The 22,393-nt window shown below is 44.1% G+C and overlaps 1 protein-coding gene across 1 annotated transcript in view; it reads right to left on the bottom strand.

Annotated features, from left to right (window-relative positions):
• Window positions 1–5,357: 5,357 nt before the first annotated feature.
• The window catches only part of LOC122929661 (von Willebrand factor A domain-containing protein 5A-like), a 44,602-nt gene continuing 27,566 nt past the window's right edge, over window positions 5,358–22,393 (bottom strand). Inside the window, exons 9-14 of the mRNA XM_044283300.1 lie at window positions 21,662–21,806; window positions 15,390–15,469; window positions 13,801–13,915; window positions 11,038–11,196; window positions 8,367–8,470; window positions 5,358–5,616 (exon numbers count right to left, since the gene is read on the bottom strand). Coding sequence (XP_044139235.1) covers window positions 5,358–5,616; window positions 8,367–8,470; window positions 11,038–11,196; window positions 13,801–13,915; window positions 15,390–15,469; window positions 21,662–21,806 — 862 coding nt within the window. The remainder of the gene's footprint in view (window positions 5,617–8,366; window positions 8,471–11,037; window positions 11,197–13,800; window positions 13,916–15,389; window positions 15,470–21,661; window positions 21,807–22,393) is intronic.

Genomic DNA, 22,393 nt, shown 5'->3' with positions numbered 1-22,393 from the left:
TGGTGGAGAATCAGGAGGATTGGTGTTCTTTTTTGTCCCTTGCTGAGTTTGCTTTAAATAACCGTCGTCAGGAGTCCTCTGATAAGTCACCATTTTTTGGTGCATATGGGTTTCATCCGCAGTTTAGGACATTCTCTGGAGAGGGGTCTTCTGGTTTACCTGATGAGGACAGATTCTCCTCGTCTTTGTCATCTATTTGGCAAAAGATTCAGGATAATTTAAAGAGCATGAGTGAGAGATATAAGCGTGTGGAGGATAAGAGACGTGTGCCTGGTCCGGACCTGAATGTTGGTGATCTGGTGTGGTTGTCTACTAAGAATATCAAATTGAAGGTTCCCTCCTGGAAGTTGGGTCCTAAGTTTATTGGGCCTTACAAAATCTTGTCCGTCATCAATCCTGTTGCCTACCGTCTTGATCTTCCTGAGACTTGGAAGATCCATAATGTTTTTCATAAGTCCTTATTAAAACCTTATGTCCAACTTATTGTACCATCGTCTTTGCCTCCTCCTCCGATTGTGGTTGATGGTAATCTTGAATTTCAGGTCTCTAGGATTGTGGATTCTCGTGTTGTCCGCGGTTCTCTCCAGTACCTCGTTCATTGGGAGGGTTATGGTCCTGAGGAGAGGATGTGGGTCCTAGTGACGGACATTAAGGCCACTCGTCTCATCAAGGCTTTCCATAGGTCCCATCCTGAGAAGGTGGGCTCTGAGTGTCCGGAGTCCACTCGTAGAAGGAGGGGTACTGTCACCACCAGACATCTGAGAAGCTCTGACAGATGTTCTTCAGAACCTCCTACTTGAGGTTCCTTTTGTTTTGCTTTTGTTTTCTCATCTCGTTAGCCTCTCTTAGCTGTCATGTAGTTGCACTGATTGCATCCCTTTAAATCCCTTCCCATACTGCATCACTTTGCGGTTTATACAACTTCCTGGATTGTGCTGATGCTAGAAGCTGTTACTACTGCATTCACAAGATAAGTCTGTTTTCTTTATTTCTGTTTGCCTGTGGGCTTGATCCTAGGTGACCCTGACTCCCTCCGTATTAAGTGTAGGGAGCCGGTGGTCGTGTCCCCTCACTATTATAGGGTGTTCTGGTGCATACAGTTGAGGAACGAGGATATGCAATTTTCTACCATTGAGATTTTTGCATAGGCCAGGCATGTCCAAAGTGCGGCCCTCCAGCTGTTGCAAAACTACAACTCCCAGCATGCCTGGATAGCTTACAGCTATTAGGGCATGCTGGGAGTTGAAGTTTTGCAACAGCTGGAGGGCCGCACTTTGGACATGCCTGGCATAGGCTGAGCAGTAAGGGAGAGAGCTAGGGCTCTTACAGGGCTTACCCTCCTGTTCCTTAGTTTTGAATCAAGTCAGTCGGATCTTCATTTGTGTCTTCTAGTTTTCTGTACACCTTCCGTGACAGGTAGGCAGTGTTATGGTGCCTCCACACGGTGCACATTTGTGTGCAGAAAAGCTGCAAGAAATCTGCACCAAAACCTCACCAAAAAAACGTACAGTACAGACCAAAAGTTTGGACACACCTTCTCATTCAAAGAGTTTTCTTTATTTTCATGACTAAGAAAATTGTAGATTCACACTGAAGGCATCAAAACTATGAATTAACGCATGTGGAATTATATACATAACAAAAAAGTGTGAAACAACTGAAAATGTCATATTCTAGGTTCTTCAAAGTAGCCACCTTTTGCTTTGATTACTGCTTTGCACACTCTTGGCATTCTCTTGATGAGCTTCAAGAGGTAGTCACCTGAAATGGTCTTCCAACAGTCTTGAAGGAGTTCCCAGAGATGCTTAGCACTTGTTGGCCCTTTTTCCTTCACTCTGTGGTCCAGCTCACCCCAAACCATCTCGATTGGGTTCAGGTCCGGTGACTGTGAAGGCCAGGTCATCTGGCGCAGCACCCCATCACTCTCCTTCATGGTCAAATAGCCCTTACACAGCCTGGAGGTGTGTTTGGGGTCATTGTCCTGTTGAAAAATAAACGATGGCCCAACTAAACGCAAACCGGATGGAATAGCATGCCTCTGCAAGATGCTGTGGTAGCCATGCTGGTTCAGTATGCCTTCAATTTTGAATAAATCCCCAACAGTGTCACCAGCAAAGCACCCCCACACCATCACACCTCCTCCTCCATGCTTCACGGTGGGAACCAGGCATGTAGAGTCCATCCGTTCACCTTTTCTGCGTCGCACAAAGACACGTGGTTGGAACCTAAGATCTCAAATTTGGACTCATCAGACCAAAGCACAGATTTCCACTGGTCTAATGTCCATTCCTTGTGTTCTGTAGCCCAAACAAGTCTCTTCTGCTTGTTGCCTGTCCTTAGCAGTGCTTCCTAACAGATATTCTACCATGAAGGACTGATTCACAGTCTCCTCTTAACAGTTGCTCTAGAGATGTGTCTGCTGATAGAACTCTGTGTGGCATTGACCTAGTCTCTAATCTGCGCTGCTGTTAACCTGCGATTTCTGAGGCTGGTGACTCGGATGAACTTATCCTCTGCAGCAGAGGTGACTCTTGGTCTTCCTTTCCTGGGGCGGTTCATATGTGAGCCAGTTTCTTTGTAGCGCTTAATGGTTTTTGTGACTGCACTTGGGGACACTTTTAAAGTTTTCCCAAATTTTCGGACTGACTGACCTTCATTTCTTAAAGTAATGATGGCCACTCGTTTTTCTTTACTTAGCTGCTTTTTTTTTGTTGCCATAATACAAATTCTAACAGTCTATTTAGTAGACCTGACTTCTCCACAACTCAACTGATGGTCCCAACCCCATTTATAAGGCAAGAAATCCCACTTATTAAACCTGACAGGGCACACTTGTGAAGTGAAAACCATTTCAGGTGACTACCTCTTGAAGCTCATCAAAAGAATGCCAAGAGTGTGCAAAGCAGTAATCAAAGCAAAAGGTGGCTACTTTGAAGAACCTAGAATATGACATATTTTCAGTTGTTTCACACTTTTTTGTTATGTATATAATTCCACAGGTGTTAATTCATAGTTTTGATGCCTTCAGTGTGAATCTACAATTTTCATAGTCATGAAAATAAAGAAAACTCTTTGAATGAGAAGGTGTGTCCAAACTTTTGGTCTGTACTGTACATCAATCCACACTATTTATCACGATTTTGATGTGTTTTATGCAGTTTCCATTGGAAAATGTAAAATCCACAACAATTTACACGCTGCAAATTTCAGTGGGTTGATTTTCACTGGGCTGAAGAACTGCGCGTAATCCACACCGTGTGCAGGAACCCTTAAAAGGGTGCTGCCGACATGGTTAGCGATGTTAAATGATAAAGTTTATGACAGGCACTACTATATGGACACTGCAAAGTTCTATTATATGAGCACTGATATGACCAGTTCTTTTATATGAGCACTGATATGGCCAGTTCTATTATATGAGCACTGATATGGCCAGTTCTATTATATGAGCACTGATATGGCCAGTTCTATTATATGAGCACTGATATGGCCAGTTCTATTATATGAGCACTGATATGGCCAGTTCTATTATATGAGCACTGATATGGCCAGTTCTATTATATGAGCACTGATATGGCCAGTTCTATTATATGAGCACTGATATGGTCAGTTCTATTATATGAGCACTGATATGGCCAGTTCTATTATATGAGCATTGATATGACCAGTTCTATTATATGAGCACTGATATGACCAGTTCTACTATATGAGCACTGATATGGCCAGTTCAATTATATGAGCACTGATATGACCAGCACTATTATATGAGCACTGATATGACCAGTTCTATTATATGAGCACTGATATGGCCAGTTCTATTATATGAACACTGATATGACCAGTTCTATTATATGAGCACTGATATGACCAGTTCTATTGCACTGCCTGTCCAAAAAAAAAAGTTGCCACCTGGATTCAACTAAGCAAATAGTTATGAGCCTCCTATTGGATAATTACTGCATTGGCGATTATCTTTCAGCTGGCAATAAGGTATTTAACCCCAACTGGTGCAATGAGTTGCTTCTCATTTCTTAAACAACCATGTCGAAAGACACATCTCGTGGTTGTGGAAAAGATGTTAGTCTGTTTGAGAAGGGTCAAATCATTGGCATGCATCAAGCAGAGAAAACATCTAAGAAGATTGCAGAAACTACTAAAATTGGGTTAAGAACTGTCCAACGCATTATTAAAAACTGGGGACCCATCGCATTCGAGGAAGAAATGTGGCGGGGGAAAAAATCCTGAATGATTGTGATCGGCGATCACTTAAACGTTTGGTGAAATAAAATCTAAGAAAAACAACAGTAGAACTCAGGGCTATGTTTAATAGTGAAAGTAAGAGCATTTCCACACGCACAATGCGAAGGGAACTCAAGAGATTGGGACTGATCAGCTGTGTAGCTGTAAGAAAACTACTAATCAGTGAGGAAAATCAGAAAAAAGGGCTTCAATTTGCTAGGGAGCATAAAGATTGGACTCTGGAGCAATGGAAGAAGGTCATGTGGTCTGATGAGTCCAGATTTACCCTGTTCCAGAGTGATGGGCGCATCAGGGTAAGAAGAGAGGCAGATGAAGTGATGCACCCATCATGCCTAGTGCCTACTGTACAAGCCTGTGGGGGCAGTGCTATGATCTGGGGTTGCTGAAGTTGGTCAGGTCTAGGCTCAGCAACAGTATGTGCTCCAAAAATGAGGTCAGCCGACTACCTGAACATACTGAATGACCAGGTTATTCTATCAATGGGTTTGTTCTTCCCTGATGGCACGGGCAAATTCCAAGATGACAATGCCAGGAATTATCGGGCTCAAATTGTGAAAGAGTGGTTCAGGGAGCATGAGACATCATTCTCACACATGGATTGGCCACCACAGTCCAGACCTTAACCCCATTGAGAATCTTTGAGATGTGCTGGAGAAGGCTTTGCGCAGCGGTCAGACTCTACCTTCATCAATGCAAGATCTTGGTGAAAAATTAATTCAACACTGGATGGAAATAAATCTTGTGACATTGCAGAAGCTTATCGAAAAAATGCCACAGCGAATGCGTGCCGTAATCAAAGCTAAAAGCGGTCCAACTAAATATCAGAGTGTTTGAACTTTTTCTTTTTTGGTGGCGACTTGTTTTTTAGACAGGCAGTGTATATGAGCACTGATATGACCAGTTCTATTATATGAGAACTGATATGACCAGTACTATTATATAAGGCACTGATATGGCAAGTTCTTTTATATAAGTACTAATATGGCCAGTTCTATTGCATGAGACCTGGCATGGCTGGTTCTATTATATAAGCACTGATTTTGTTACACAATATGTAGGTTGATATGGATGGTTATAATATAGGGGTACTAATATGGCTAGTACTTGAATATAAGCATATACTTGGTATTTTTACCATGCATAAAACCTGGAGCAGGGATGTCTCTTCGTACTGGAGGACCTTCCACTGGAGTCTTGGTGTCTTTATTAACAGCAACAAAGGCAGTAAGTGAGGAGATGACTCCAGACTCTAGACTGACCTCCAGGATCCTCTTCTTCCCATCCTCGGATCTAGAGTCCTTTCCACATTCCAGCTCCGAGATCAGAGACTTGGCTGCCAGTCTATGGATGGTGGGTCTGAGAAAAGAATGGGATTTAGTAGATGGGTAGATCTATGATTGGTTTGCTGTCAGTGTGGTCATTGTTTACAGTGGTTTCAAGAAGAATCCATGCTCAAGATCAAAAAGCAATATGATAAGAAGTTAAATCAGAAGAAAAAATCTGGTACTCTTTAAGCCCGTAGAAAAACATGTTTTATTGATCACATTAAGGCCTCATGCACACAACCGTTTTTTTTTTTTAACGTCCGCAAAAACGGTGTCCGTAGGAGGTCCGTGGCCAGTGTGCGGACCCCCCCGGCCCCCCTCCCTCTATTGTATTAGTTTCATTGGTAGCCAGTGTGCGGCCCCCCCTCCCTCCCTTTATTGTATTAATTTCAATGGTGGCCAGTGTGCGGCCCCCCCTCCCTCTATTGTATTAATTTCATTGGTGGCCAGTGTTCGGCCTCCCCTCTCCCCCCCCTCGAGCATTGGTGGCAGCGGAGAGTTCTGATCGGAGTCCCAGTTTAATCGCTGGGGCTCCGATCGGTAACCATGGCAACCAGGATGCTACTGCAGTCCCGGTTGCCATGGTTACTTAGCAATATTAGAAGCATCATACTTACCTGCTGCGTTGTCTGTGACCGGCCGGGAGCTCCTCCTACTGGTAAGTTACAGGTATGTGCGGCGCATTGCTTAATGATCTGTCACTTACCAGTAGAAGGAGCGCCCGGCCGGTCACAGACAGCGCAGCAGGTAAGTATGATGCTTCTAATATTGCTAAGTAACCATGGCAACCAGGACTGCAGTAGCGTCCTGGTTGCCATGGTTACCGATCGGAGCCCCAGCGATTAAACTGGGACTCCGATCGGAACTCTCCGCTGCCACCAATGATCGGGGAGGGGGGGGGGGCGCACACTGGCCACCAATGAAACTAATGCAATAGAGGGAGGGAGGGGGGCCGCACACTGGCCACCAATGAAATTAATACAATAGAGGGAGGGGGGGTCGGGGGGAGCCCGCACAGGCCACCAATGAAATTAAAACTGGGGAGGGAGGGGGGTCTGCCCCCTGCTGCCTGGCAGCCCCTGATCTCTTACAGAGGGCTATGATACGCACAATTAACCCCTCAGGTGCGGCACCTAAGGGGTTAATTGTACGGATCACAGCCCCCTGTAAGAGATCGGGTGCTTTTATGCGGATCTTCGGATCTGTCTGTATGAAAGTAACCTACTGCCACGGAACACGGACGCGGATGCCAATCTTGTGTGCATCCGTTTTCTTTCACAGACAAATTGACTTGAATGGGTCCGTGAACCGTTGTCCGTCAAAAAAATAGGACAGGTCATATTTTTTTGACAGACAGGAAACACGGATCACGGCCGCTGATGAACAACGGTGCATTTTCCGAGTTTTCAACTGACCCGATGAAAGTCAATGGGTCCGCAGAAAATCACGGAAAACGGAACAACGGCCACGGATGCACACAACGGTCGTGTGCATAAGGCCTAAGAGGAATAAAATAATCATACCAGGAATAGCAGGTGTCATACCTTTTAAAGGGGTTTTCCAGGTTTTATACTGATGACTATCCTCAGGCCATCAGTATCTGATCAGTGGAGGTCTGACACCTGGGACTCCAGCCGATCAGGTTTTTGAAAAGGCAGCGGTGCTCGCAGTAGCACCGCGGCCTACTCCAGCTTTGCCTAGGCCAGGTGACTCTACGTTCATCGGTTTATCGGCCTAGGTGCAGCTCAGCCCCATAGAAGTAAATGAGGCTGACCTGCGATGCCAAGCACAGCCGCTATACAATGTACGGTGCTGTGGTTCATGAGCTGAGAGAAGGCCATGGCACCACTGCGAGCGACGGTGCCTTCTCAAACTGCTGATCATCGGATGATGTCTGACCCCCACCAATCAGATACTGATGACCTTTCTAGAGGATAAGTCATCAGTATAAAACTCCCAGAAAACCCCTTTAATGTCTAATAAAATATAACCAATTTAACATAACAAGCTTTCAAAACAAGTTAGGTAATTCATGAAGCAAAGTATAACAAAATGTCTGAAAAAGTACACACACCCATACATATATACTGTATATATTTATACTAAGAAGCAGAGATCTGGTGTAATAAATGGACATTTAAAAAAAAAAAAAAAACAATAAGGGTAATTAAGACTGGTATTTTAGACACCGGGCTTAGGCTCCATTCACACGTCCGCAACGTGTTTTGCGGATACACGGAGCCGCGGATCCGCAAAACACGGAAAGCGGCAATGTGCGTTCCGCATTTTGCGGACCGCACATTGCCGGCACTAATAGAATATGCCTGTTCTTGTCCGCAATTGCGGACAAGAATAGGACATGTTCTATTTTTTTGCGGAACGGAAGTGCGGATCCGGAAGTGCGGATCCGCAATTCCGTGTCCAGGCAGCACATCTTGCTGCCCCATAAGAATGAATGGGTCTGCAATTACGTTCCGCAAAATGCAGAACGAAATTGCGGATGTGTGAATGGAGCCTTAATACCCCTTGCACTGAATGTGCCTAAGTTATGTAGAGGTGCGTATCCACTGCCTGTCCAGACGGTTCCGTTATGCTTGCCCATAGACCTCTATTCTCACGGGTCAAAATGGAATGCCTCTAAAAGGTTTCCATTTTGAATTCCGTCTTATGAAGGCTGTTTTTAGCATCTTTTCCCACAATGCACCGGTGGCTTTAATTATTTGTGTCACCCCATTACTCTGTGGGTTTGTTCTGTTTGACAGTGAATTATCCTTGAATTACCTTTCAGCTTTCTCCACTTTAAGAGGGAAACGAATGTTGTTCTTCAAAAGCTCATCCTTAAAGTTGTACTGCAGGCAAACCTCACCCTCCGCTTCAGTCTCCACCTAGAAAGTGCCAAAGTAAGCTTAAATGACTTATCAATGGTGTTACACAGTACATGTACATGGTCAAATGGTTGAGGGGTCTGAATACTTTCTATGTAGTCAACCAATAAAAGGTGCGCAGAGGAGGCTTCTATTATGAAATTAGCATAGACTCACCCCTACCAAAGGCATTTTGCCTAAAATAAGCACTTCTTGTGTCATGAGTGGATTCACTCTTAAGACGTGATTGGCAAATGGTTATGTATATTCTTAGGCCCCTTTCACACGAGCAAGAATTCCACGTGGGTGCAATGCATGATGCGAACGCATTGCGACCGCACGGAATCCGGACCCATTGATTTAAATGGGTCTGTGTACATGAGTGGTAGTTTTCACCCATCACTTTTGCGTTGTGTGAAAAACTGCAGCATGTTCTATATTCTGCGATTTTCACGCAAAGCTGTCCCCATAGAAGTTAATGGGGCTGCGTGAAAATCGCATCGCATCCACAAGCAAGTGCGGATACGATTTTCACGGATGGTTGCTAAGAGATGTTGTTTGTAAACATTCACTTTTTTATCACGCACGTGCAAAACGCAGTAAATCGCATTGTACCCGCGGGGTAAAAACTGAATGCGATCGCAAAAAAAACTAAATGGCTTTGGGAAATCGCACAGTTTTCACTGAACGCATCCGCAACGCATCCAGACACGCTCGTCTGCAAGGGGCCTTATTTTTCTGCTAGCTATTACAAATAATGGTGAGAATGTTATGAGTGGTGTAGTGCATTTTCATGAGTGTATAATATTATCTGAGGATATTATAGCCAAAATGAATGCTCATTGCCTTTAAGAGTGAAATCAGCTTGAACCAAAGTCCTGTTATGTGGCTGAAGAGGCCAAGATGAGTTCATGGCAAGTTCAGTTTATAAAAGAGTCATAGTGAATATAGAGAACATTGTATTTTAACAGTTATTGCTAAAAGATATGGGTTTATCTATAGGGAATATACTGGCTTCTCCAGACATGTCTCTCTGAAGGAAACAATGTCTGTGTCATGGATCAGCCATGACAAGATAAGAATTTATATCCTTAAGACACATCTGGTGTGTGATGTCTATTCATATATTCATAAGTATTATATATATTCATGTGCACTAAGGTTTTCTGCTAATGGAAGTTTCTCAGAAAAGCTAATGTTATTCCAGGCGTCATTACTCAATAGCTTGGACAGTTAGATTATACAAACCCACGGTGCGAGTGTAAGGCCCATTGTATTTCTTATCAAAGCCCATAAATTCAAGAGTCTGGAAAAATAATGAAGGTCCCTCTAAGTCTGGGAAAGATTACTTCAGATTGTCAAAGAAGTATCCCTCCTCATTGATATAAGTTTAGAAAGGTTAAAAGGTACATATATAAAATAAAGCCATGTTATATAAGTTTTCACTTAAAAATCTGATGTTAATATGTTATACAACAGTGCCATCTGGAGGCAGATGGACAATATTATATTATTTTACAATTTTTTTTATACCATGTCAACGGTTAATTTGATATCATTGTGTTATTAGCATACGAATACACCCACCTTACCCGATTGGACATCCCTAATCCACAAGGGGATGATTCTTAGAGAAGGTGGGGAATAATTACTCGAGTGTGGAGCATCAAGGGCTCTCACCAGAAGAAAAACTCACGAAGGAATCTGACCACAAGAAAGATATACCAAAAGAAACATGGATTATATTTTGACTACTAGGAAAGTTCTTGAGAACTGGTCCTATCCAAAACTCTGTCTAACTTTGACCCGGTAACGTATACTGTGCTTATTGCTCGTGATATTAATAAGATATTTCTCTCGGTATATAGCCACATGTCCCCATACTGTGGGACTATATAGTGGTAGGCGCCTCCGTAATGATGATTATTCTCTTAGCAAAGATGCATATTGCTAATGGAAGATCTGACATTATTTGAAAAGAGGACTAAACCCTTGGGAAGTTATATTCCATAGTCTGATTGTATACTTTGTCATATTAATGTCATATATTTTTGATTGGTCCTAGGGAAACAGAGTCCAGGGATAACATTTATTTTTCCTGTATTAATCCGTGTTTTATCATGTTATAGTCCTGTTTGCTAAACAGAAGATCCTAAGTTTCTCCTGGTATATAAATCATTGGTCTGCTTGTTAAAAGTTTAGCATTTGCATTTTTTCATAGGTAACTTTAAGTTGTACTGTGCTGGTGAGGTAATAGTGTTTGGTTACCGCACCATCTAGTGGTGGTTTGTTGATAGTACATTATTACTCATCATTTATCTTATGTCGGTATTTGTATTGGATTTATAATCATTCATAAATAAATTATTACATATATTTTTACATAAAAAAGTGTCCCTTTGTTTCACTGCACAAAACTAATTAAGATACTCGATAAAAGAACATATAATTTGCATATATATATATATATATATATATATATATTTTTTTTTTTTGATCCTCTCTTTTATATGAAGATTATTTTTATATAGAAGATATACGACAGTGGGGTGTTTGGGATCTAGAGCTTTGGACCCGATCATACCTACCTTTCCTTTCAGTTGGGCATACACAATGGACCTTTGTCCCTGGAAGATGGCGGTGGGGACCTTAGACAGGAGAATGGCTTCCATGCCAGAGGGAAGAGACCAAGTCAGGGAGACATTCTTCACAGTGGGCTGTAAGGAACATTTTAGAGCCCGAAGAACCTAGTAGGCAAAAAACAAAACAAAAAAACTTTCTGATGATTGGACTTCTTTATTGAAAATGTTACTTGGGTTCACCTGCTTGTATGTCAAATTGTGCTAATTTTTTAATGTTCTTAGCTAATGACTTATACTTTGAAGGTAAAGAAATCATTCTTTAGCAGCAGCAGATTGCCCTGGTATGAACAGAGATGTACTGACTGCAAGTCCCCATACAGAGGGGATGATAGCTGCATAGTCATCTCTCCTCGCTCTGTCAATCAGGATGAAAAGGGAGGGATTGGCAGAGGGAGCAGGAGGAGCAAGGGTGCACAGAGTGACTTGGATCCGCCCTCAGTGCACTTAACTGATCATTAGCATATGGATTAAAAGTATTTTTTATCCAGAATTAAGCAGACCTGATCACTAAAGTGAAAGATATCATTACATTCAGCTGAGCTAGCCACGCTGATGTATCCTTCAAAATCAATTATTCTTTTTTAAACCGGTCATTACTGGGAGAAGGGGTGGGTTGTCATTAGGAAACTATATATGATACAGTATTAAAGGGGTTGTCTCACTTCAGCAAATTGCATTTATTATGTAGAGAAAGTTAATACATGGCACTTACTAATCTATTGTTATTATCCATATTGGATTCATTTTTTTTATCATATTATGTTTCCATGGTTACGACCACCCTGCAATCTAGCAATGATGGTCATGCTTGCACACTATAGGAAAAATCACTAGCCTATAGGCGCTCCCACTGTCCTGGTTATCAGAGAGGCCAACACTTTTTCCTATAGTGTGCAAGCACGACCACCGCTGATGGATTACAGGGTGGTCGTAACCATGGAAACAAGCAGTGTATAATGTGATGGAAAAATTAATCCAGCCAGCAAAGGAGGCAATATGGATAATAACAATACATTAGTAAGGGGCTTGATAAATGCCATTTGCTGAGGTGAGACAACCCCTTTAAGCTTTAGTTAGTAGGAGCTCATCTATTGCGGAAGGATGCAGACAGAGATTCCATATCATCTGTTCCTTCCTCCTCATAGTTGCTGCTCAGAATTACGGACTCCTCATAAATCACAAGCTAAGTAGTATTCTCTATTACTTGAGATTTATTGTATCTGTTTGTATTACTGCCCCATTAAATCAATTGCTTTAACCTATTTTAATCAACTTGACTCATAAAAGTACCCTTGTAAAACACACCTAACCTAATACTATTATAATTAGTTAACAATAAGATCCATTACACAGTTACCATATTTCATCTTAACATTTGCTGGAATACCCCTTTTAAGAGCTATTCCCTCAAAGGGTATGTAGACTTTTGCAACCAGTTTTGTATTCCTCCAATGTATCTGAAATAAACAATGAAGCAACTATGCTAATGGTCTTTATTAAAAATCCCCCGGTGTTCTGTGTATACAGTTCCTATATGAGTGTGCAAGCTTCGGATCCTAGATCCGAAGTCGCTTCGCTCAACACTTCAGATTAATTCTGTACGGAGATCGGTCTCCGTAGAACATTAAAATGTATGGTCTGCGATGAGGCGAAGTCCGTGAATAGCTTTGGTATTTGATTTGGAAAGCCACTTTAAAACTTGGATATGAACTCTGCTTCGGTTCCGAATGGTACCTCGGATCCAAATCAAATACCAAAGTTATTCACCAAGTCTTGAGAGATTTTGGGAATAACTGACTTCGCCTCATCGGAGGCCATACATATTGATGCTGTACGGAGACAGATCTCCGTATGCATTAATCTGAAGTTTTCAGCGAAGTGACTTCGGATCTAGGATCCGAAGCTCGCTTCGCTCATCACTGCAGATCTGCTTGCTCCATAGCTGCAGAGTACCAAACCTGCGTGTAGTCTGATCCTGCAGTCATGCGTTATTTCTCTCTGTTCTTGTAGTAGTAGAGGGGGCAGATGACAATGACATGACTGCAGAATTAAGTACAGGGCAGATTTACTTATAAACTGTAACCATAAAGACATAGGTCTGCATAGCAGCTTTCTACCTTTGCATTGGTTGCAAAAGTACAGACACATCCTCAGCATAGGTCATCAGTATCAGATGAGCAGTGGTTGGAAACCCAGGACCCCTACCAATCAGCTGTTTGAGAAAGCTGCGGCACTCAGTGGAGCGCTATGGTCTCCTTGCAGCTTACCGAGCACAGCGGTGCTCTTCAATAGCGGCTGTGTTTGGTATTGGAGCTCAGTCAAATTCACTTGAATGAGACTGAGCTGCACCTAGGCCGTGCGATCGATGAACGTGAAGACCCTGACCTACGAAGAGGCTGCGGCATTCATTGAAGCAGTCAGACCCCGCCAATCTGATATTAATTGCCTATCCTGAAGACAGGTCATCAAAATCAAAATCTTGACAACCCCTATACAATGCATTTGTTTGTGAAGCACAATAGTCTAGTAGCATTGTGGTCCTGGGAAGTCTGTCGAGGGTCAACATCTACAATCCACTTCAGCACTTCATCAGGATGTCCATCAGCAGAGGGGTACAATGTGAACACTGAAATGATGCATGTTTCCCCCAGATATGATCCTTACTTGGAACTTCGAGAAAAAAGCCCAACCAAGAAGGCCAGCACTCACCTTGGTTTGCATTCTGTCTTTGCCGGTGATGAACTCAAATGTTCCACTACCTGCTCGGGCCATACCTTTGATGAGGGATGTGGAGGCGCCCTCACCAATCCCAAATGTGAAGCATCTACACAAAAGTCAAGAATATGTAGGTCACAATGTGATATGTCATACATAATTAAACCATACAAAAATTGAGTACTAAAAAACTGGTATCTGGACCTTAAAATGGTTCCTTATATTCACAACAGAAGAAACAAAGTCAGAAATGGCCCATCATGGATAAAACATTATATAACTATTGGGCCTTCATGATAAATCAACTGTTAACTAAACCTTCCCACCACAAGGTAGTGGGTTGAATACTAGGACCTATATGGTGAATACACCAAAAAATGGGTGCCAGTCATGCTGACCTCGACCCAGCAGATAAAGTATAAACAGCTGTCACCACCAGACATCTGAGAAGCTCTGACAGACGTCCTTCAGAACCTCCTCCTTGAGGTTCCTTTTGTTTTGCTTTCCTTTTCTCATCTCGTTAGCCTCTCTCAGCTGTCATGTAGTTGCACTGATTGCATCCCTTTAAATCCCTTCCCATACTGCATCACTTTGCGGTTTATACAACTTCCTGGAGTGTATGCATGCTGGATGCTTCTACTGAGTCTTCTACAGATAAGTTTTGTTCATTCATTTGTGTTTTCCTGTTTGCTGGATCCCAGGTGACCCTGACTCCCTCCGTATCAAGTGTAGGGAGCCGGTGGTCGTGTCCCCTCACTATTATAGGGTGTTCAGGTGTTATACAGTCGAGGTACGAGGATATGCGATCATCTACCATTGAGATTTTTGCATAGGCTGAGCAGTTAGGGAGAGAGCCAGGTCTGTTGCAGGGCTCTCCCTTTTGTTCCTTAGTTTTGGATCCAGTCAGTCGGATCTTCATTTTGTGTCTTCTAGTTTTCTATACACCTTCCGTGACAACAGCAGGCCCTCACAAATGAGGTGAATATTTTTTCTGAGAATGTTTCCCAATCATGTTTCAGAAAACCTTGGTGATTCATGGAACGTGGTCAGAAAATCAATGTAAAACAGAAGCCACAAGAGATGTGACTTTTATTCTAAGGAATTTAGGATTTCTGCCTACTCAATGATGGTATGTGTCAGGTCAGGCAAAGTATTCAACAATTACTAAAGATAACACTAGTCTTAATATTAATATCATAATGGTAACTGGGTACTGCTCTCCATATTAATGCAATAGAAAAGGTAGCATTGTCTTTATTGGGGGAACAAATGTTTGTATTTTTAATCATGTATATTTAATACATTTATTTTTTTATGGGAATTTTTTGGAGCTCTTTATTTAGTTTTTTTCTAAAGTATTCAACAAATCTGTGCAAGAAGACAGGAATGGCCGAGCAACATGCAATGTCTTGTCCATTACCTGACTAGGCTTATTTGAGGTAGGAGTAAGCCAAAGGATTCAATGAGTTGGTTAAAAAAAATCCATGGTTACTCAATGGCACAAATATTAGGGATATGTCAGTGTATTAGGGATAGAACGGGTTGAGACTGGCACAATAACACTGCAGGATTGTTGATATTACCTGTGATTATTAGAATTTTTCTGGACTTCATCAATCACTTCTTTTGTGTTCCCAACCTCACCATCCGTGAAGAGAAAAAGCTTAAAAGACCATAAATTGAAAGAGTTTAAAAGCGTCACATATTCTAAATTAAACTACCCCTCAAAATAAAACATTCTACAACAGATTACGCTAACTTGTTAGTAATGCAAAATGAAAAGCCAGAGGGAACAAAAGAGATGAGCTCACTTTACCCCACCCTCGTACAGTGTTGTGCATAGGTCAGGGCTCCAGACTAAAAAAAATATCAAGATGCCATTGGCTCCTAACCTGAAAAATTTAGGAGCCAAATTTACATTTTTATTCGCCAAATTTAAAATACATATAATTAAAAAAAAAAACACACGTCTTACCTAGGGTTGTCACAATATCAAAATTTGGACTCGATTTCGATACCATAAAAAAGTATTGCGATACTCGATACTACTTAAAAAAAACAAAAAAAGTGTGCATTCCAGATTTTATGAAACGTCTGGACCATAATAGAACAGTCCTAACCTAATTTTTTGACAAAAAAAAAGGCAAATTGTACTTTTTTTTTTTTCTGTTACAGCGTTCACCGCATGGGAGATATTTTTAAATATTTTAATAGTTCGCACTTTTTTGGGCGTGGCGATATGTATTTTTTTTATTGTTTATATATGTTATATGTAAAATTGGGCAAGGGGGTGATTTAAACTTAATATTAGTGTTTTTTTTTTAACTTTTTTTAAAATAACTATTTCCCCCCTTATGGGCTACAACCTGGGATCTTTCATCCCTTGTCCTATTCACCCTAATAGATCTCTATCAGGGTGAATAGGACCTCACGCTCTCCCTGCTGCCCTGTGCTTTGTGCACACAGCAGCAGGGAGCCGACTATGGCAGCCAGGGCTTCAATAGCGTCCTGGCTGCCATGGTAACCGATCGGAGCCCCAGGATTACACTGCACCACCAATGATTCTACTTTATAATACTGGGGTGGTGGTGGGGTTTCGGTGCACTGTGCCACCAATGAATATAGTTTATGCTTAATACAAATGCAGGCTGCGCTGCGGGTGCTGGCCATATCCCATACCCAGCACCCAGCTTCTATGACTGCACGCTGCAATCCACCGCTAGTGCGGCACCTGAGGGGTTATTAGCGGCGGATCGCTGTGCGCAGTCAGAGGCTGGGTGCCGGGTATGGGATATGGCCGACACCTGCAGCACAGCCTGTGTTTGTATTAAGCATAAACAATATTCATTGGTGGTGCAGTGGCCACAGCCCCTCTCCTCCCCCTCCCTGCTATCAGCCTATTGGTGGCAGCGGCACAAGGGGAGGGACTGCCTCCTTCTCCCCTGTGCTGTTGAGAAGAACATGGCACGTGCTGAAAGCAGCACGTCCTATGTCAGTTCCTCGTGTGTGAGAGGCAGAGCAGCGGAGGATCTAGGCGCAAATGGCGACAAGACTACAAAGTCTTGTCGCCATTTAGCAATTCTAAGTCGTATTGGCGACCATTTTGGTCGCCATCTGGAGCCCTGCAGGTACAGCAAATAAGACTATTTGTAATGTGAACATAGACCAAGTATAATCTTGGTGGGGAAGGGAGTTTAATAGTAACATAACTAATCTTTTAAAGAGTTTAAAGGCTATGTACACCTTTGGGGCTTTTTTTTTTATTATTATTGCATTATACTCATTTTGAGATAAAAAAGGAGATTTTTTGTGAAACTCACCTGTAAAATCTTTTTCTCGTCTTTTCCATTGGGGGACACAGACCATGGGTATAGCTTAGAGGTATTACTAGGAGGGACACTATGCAAATACAAAAGAGAGCTCCTCCTCCTCGGGCGTTGCAAAAGCAGTAGGAGAAGGAGAAAATAAAAAATAATGGAAGCCATCAGACCAAAAACCATGAGGCCCAACCACAAACAGAACTGAACTGAACCCCTCCTGCAACAGGCAGAATGGGTGGGAGCTGTGTCCCCCAATGGAAAAGACGAGAAAAAGATTTTACAGGTGAGTTTCACAAAAAAATCTCCTTTTCTCATACATTCCATTGGGGGACACAGACCATGGGACGTCCCAAAGCAGTCCATGGGGTGGTAAAAAACCTCAGCACCTACAGGAGGAACGTCCAACGGTCAAACAGGAACCACAGCCTGCAAAGCCCTGCGGCCAAAGACAGCATCAGCCGAAGCCAGCAAATGCAACTGATAAAACTTTGTAAAGGTATGTAAAGACGACCAGGTGGCCGCCTTACACAGCTGAGACACAGAGGAACGATTGCGCCTTGCCCAGGAAGCTCCCACCACCATAGTGGAGTGAGCGGTAATCCGAGCCGGGGATGCGAGGAACTCCCCTGGAAGAAGAGAAACAATAACGGAGCAGAGGGACTCCATTCGAAACCTCCGCACCCGCAGAAACTTGTTGAGCAGCTTCAGGTCCAGGATCACACACACCGACCCCTCCTTCTTTGGGACCACAAACAGGTTTGAATAGAAACCTGTGCCCTGTTCCTCTGGGAGAACTGGGGTAATAACACCCTGGTCAAGAAGGGAAGAAACTGCCATCAAGAGGTCCGAGGTTCAGGCCGGATCCCCCAGAATGCGAGAAGGGAAAAAACGTTCCGACGGTCTGGACGCAAATTCTTTCTTGTAACCCGACATTACAATTTCTAGAGCCCAGGCATCCTGAACATGAGCTCTCCAAACCTGCTGATAAGAGAGCAGACAGCCCCCCACCATGAGGGGTGGGGGCGTCCCTTCATGTGGAAGACTGCTTGGGAGCAGCAGGGCGGGCCGACTGTGCCATCGGGCGCCAGGAAGGCTGGCGCTTGAAGGAGGGCTTCTTGCGGGAGTCCTGAGACCCCCCAGCGGAGGAAACAGACAACGCCCTGCTAGAAGAGAAGCGTAGAAAGGACTGGTACCGGGACCCGGAAGACCTGGTCCGAAAAAGGCGCTTGGACCTGGGTTGGGGAAGATGAGTGCTCTTGCCCCCTGTAGCGGCAGAGATGAACTCGTCCAGCTGAGCCCCAAAAAGTCTGGAACCCTCAAAGGGGAGGTTAGCAAGGGAACGCTTGGAAGAAGCGTCGGCGTCCCACACCTTTAACCAGACCTCTCTGCGCTGAATGACCGAGAGTGCTGAAATGCGGGCAAAGAGGGAACCAATGTCCATGGAAGCCTCGCAAAGGAACTTGAAAGCCTGAGACATCTGGAGAACCAAATCCAGTGTGTCAGCAGATGCATCTTGTTCCGTCAGGTCTTGGTGGTGGTGCAGCAACCACACCGAGAGGGCTCTGCCCACCCATGCCAAGGCAAAAGCAGGCCACAGGGACGTGCCTGCCAGTGAGAAAATGAATTTGGAAAGAGAATCTAGGCGCCTATCCACAGCGTCCTGCAGAGAGGAGCCGTCTAAGACAGGGAGGGCCGTGTTTTTTGGCTAACCTGGCCACCGGGGGATCCACCTTAGGGGGAGAAGACCACTTCTCCACACTGTCAGCCGGAAAAGGATAAAGCGTATCCATGCGTTTAGTGGCAGAGAACTTTTGATTAGGACGGTCCCAGGCCCTGGATATGACCGCGGAAAATTCCCCATGGACAGGAAACACGGCAGCCTCCGGCTTCTTGGGCGGGAAAAGGGCGAACTCCCGACTAGTGGAAGGAGAGAATCTTCTTGGATATTAAAGGTGTCACGGACAGCCGCCACTAAGACAGCCACCATGGTGCAGAGCTTAGGCGGGGGGGTCCCGCTCCATGACCTCGTCCGAGCCGGACAATTCCCCTTCAGACTTGCGCTCCCTGGGGGGGGGGGAGGGAGTCGTCCGAACGCGCCTCTAGACGAGGGGAGGGAGCAGAGTCATCCGAGGAGAGATGCTGCCGCTCACGCTGCCTCTTAGCGGTCAAGCGTTCTCTGCAGGAACCACTGAGAGGAGATGGAGTGGTTGGCGCCACAGTATTGGAAACTGCCATACGTTCCATAAACGGACATGACTGCCTTGGCGACTAAGGCCAAATCAGCGGCCGCACTGGACATGGCAGATGCCCAAGCAGGAACCGCAGGCTCTGCAGGGACAGGGGGGAACTGGGCTGGGCAAGAGAAGGAGGAGAAGTACGATCCTGTCCAGGGGCAGGGCAGGAGGCACAGATACCAGTGACAGAAAGTGGCAGAAGACACTCCTTACAGGACCCCTTTGGGGTCTGAGAAGAGGTCTTGGCAGATTTAAGGGGGACCCCAGGCTTAGGCATGATGGCAACCACAAAAAAGATCTCTACCAGCTGCAGCAAGAAGGCTAAAACATCCTACCACCCAGGCAACAGCACAGAAGTCCACCGGAGAGGAGCAGGGGAGCAGCCATGCGTGCGATGAGCTTCTCAGCAAGCGGAGGAAGACGCCAGAGCAAAGCGCTCCGCCCCAGGACGCGTCATAGAAGCACGAAAATAGCTTGCACACTTTATGAAAAAATGTCCCCCGGCGCTGAACGCGGCGTAGCGGGGGTTAATGAAGGGCTGGACAGCGACGCATGGTGTCGGAGGCCCCCGAATGAAGCGAGGGGCCCTGTCACTGGCGGGTGCTGCTGGAGAGTAATAGGAGCGGTGCCGGCACCGGTGCCGCGCTGAGAACAGCCGTGCCCCATAGAAAAGGCCTCGATGGGAGAGAGAAGTCCCAGCAGAGAAGATACCACCCCATAAAGTCCCAGTATAGTGCCTCCAGTTGCCCCCAGTACCTCCAGACAGAAACACCCATTCCCCAGCTCACCCAGGCGGCCCATAGGTATCAGGCAGGGAGAAAAGGGGGAGGGGGGAGCAGAGGGGATTGCAGCCATACTTATCTGCTCCTGCAGTCTTCTCTCTCTGTTCAGTACCAGCAGGGCTCACCTCTACATCTGACTCACCGGTGCTCTGGATGGACGGCAGCAGCAGGTGACCCAGGAGCTGGTGGGATGCCGGAGCTAACAGGTCGAGCCCGGATCCACTTGTCTTCTTGGGGGAAAATGGAGGTGGCCAGGCAGCATCGTAAAGACGGCGGCGGGCACTCCACGGGGGACCAGGAAAGCGCTATGCTGACCTGTGTCCCCATCTAGAAATTAAAAAACAGGAGTAGAAATCAACACAAGTGTCATCCTCCTTCACCGGACACTAAACAAAGACTGACTTCCTCCTGGTGGAGCCTAGGGGTATAGCCCGAGGAGGAGAAGCTCTCTTTTGTATTTGCATAGTGTCCCTCCTAGTAATACCTCTAAGCTATCCCCCAATTGAATGTACGAGAAATAACTTTTAAATTGGTCTTTATTAAAAATATGGTGTCTTTTTTTTTGTGCTGAGCCGACATGCTCTAGTAGCACCCTTTGGATTTTCAGTCTTTTCCGTCATACCAGGAGCAGACACACTCCTTATCTCAGCTCTCTTACATTAAAAACACTCATTAAAGCTCAATCCTTATCTTACTGATAAGAATGAGGCTTAAATAAGTGTTTATGATTTCTCAGTAGTTTAGAGATAAGGTTTATTAGATTACTAGTACAAAGTGAAAGTGAAAGTACCAGTCACACAGCTACAAAGTGAAAGTACCAGTCACACAGCTAGAAAAACACCCTTTGTGACAGAACAGCTCAATATTTTTAATAAAGGCCAATTGAAAATTTATTTTTAGCCAAAAATGAGTAACATGCAATCATTTAAAAAAAATTGCCTCTGAACGTGTATATAGCCTTTAAGGGCTCTGTCTGGTATGAAACCAAAACGGGGCTCTCATGAAGTCACTATTCTAACACCATATGCCTTTGATTCCACACAAAGGTTTTTATTCTGTTAGACTCCATGTGAATTCAATGTAAAAAAAAATTATGGCATGCTCCACTGCATGCCGTATGCATGGACATATTCTAGCATTGCTTTTAGTGGAGGATAGCTCTGTACTCACAGAGTATGACAGAGCAGCTTGGCATTGCACTGAGGGTGTAGAGCTGTGTACTGAAGTTGGTCGTACACCTTTAACAGCTGAATGCTCATTCAGCCGACATCTATTTCTACGTACCCCTCATACATATGGATGCTTAGCTCAACTAAGTGTTCAAGAGGTATACTAGTTTCAAGATACTAGAGGCCTCAATGTCTGCTATTCCCCATGTGAATCTATACAGAGTTGAACCTATTAAATGCCCACTGCTAGGGGACAATCTCGTAGTAAATGTAATGTGGTGGACAGGTACCTGATTATCAATTATACAGTAAGTAATACAAAAGGTTTGCAGATTTTTTGAGTGACTTACCTGTCTTGGGTGGTTTGGCCTTCCAGCGGTATCATAGATTTTCTTCAAAGGTCTCAAGATTTCTGTTCCTCCAAAGTTGGCTTTCATCTCATTGACCTTCTTAACAGCTTCTTCCATGGATTGTTGTGTATACTCCTTACTCTCCCTGAAGAATACAAATAAGTGAGCTAAGAGAATGGGTAAGAGATGCCATATTGTCTTGTGTCTCAAGAACTCATAGATATGCAGTGTCCCACTATGTGCTACATGTGGGCACTTTAAACTTTTGCTAAATGTCATATTAATGTGATGTGATATCAATATGTAATTCCTATTATCAGGCTGTTTAGTTGTCATTACATCTATTTGCCCCTAAGTGGTGCTGGCATCACTTATATAAATAGTGGGGGTTTGTTACATGGGAGAGTAGAAGGAGATTAGATTTGGAGAGTAGAAGATAAGGGAGTAACTTAATGGAGGAGCAGAAAAGGCATAGTCCACAATGTAGCTGCCATTTTATCCCCTTGGTCCTGATCAAGCTAAGGGAGCATATAGAACAGTGAGCCAGCAGCATAGCACAGACCAGTGAGTCTACGTCTGGATATAGAGAAAGTCTAGTGAAGTTTGGAGCTAGTTTAGCCAATGGACTTCACAAGTAACAGTGACCAGGAGGAACCTAAAAGTACTTGGATGGAGCAGAAGACTGATGCCTGCCATTAGGGAGTTGCCCTGTGGATTGCTACTGACCAGTAA

This window comes from Bufo gargarizans, chromosome 1 (assembly GCF_014858855.1).
Source record: "Bufo gargarizans isolate SCDJY-AF-19 chromosome 1, ASM1485885v1, whole genome shotgun sequence".
Classification (NCBI taxonomy): Eukaryota; Metazoa; Chordata; class Amphibia; order Anura; family Bufonidae; genus Bufo; species Bufo gargarizans.
The sequence above is the reverse complement of the archived record's forward strand: the minus strand, read 5'-3'. Positions and strand labels throughout refer to the sequence as shown.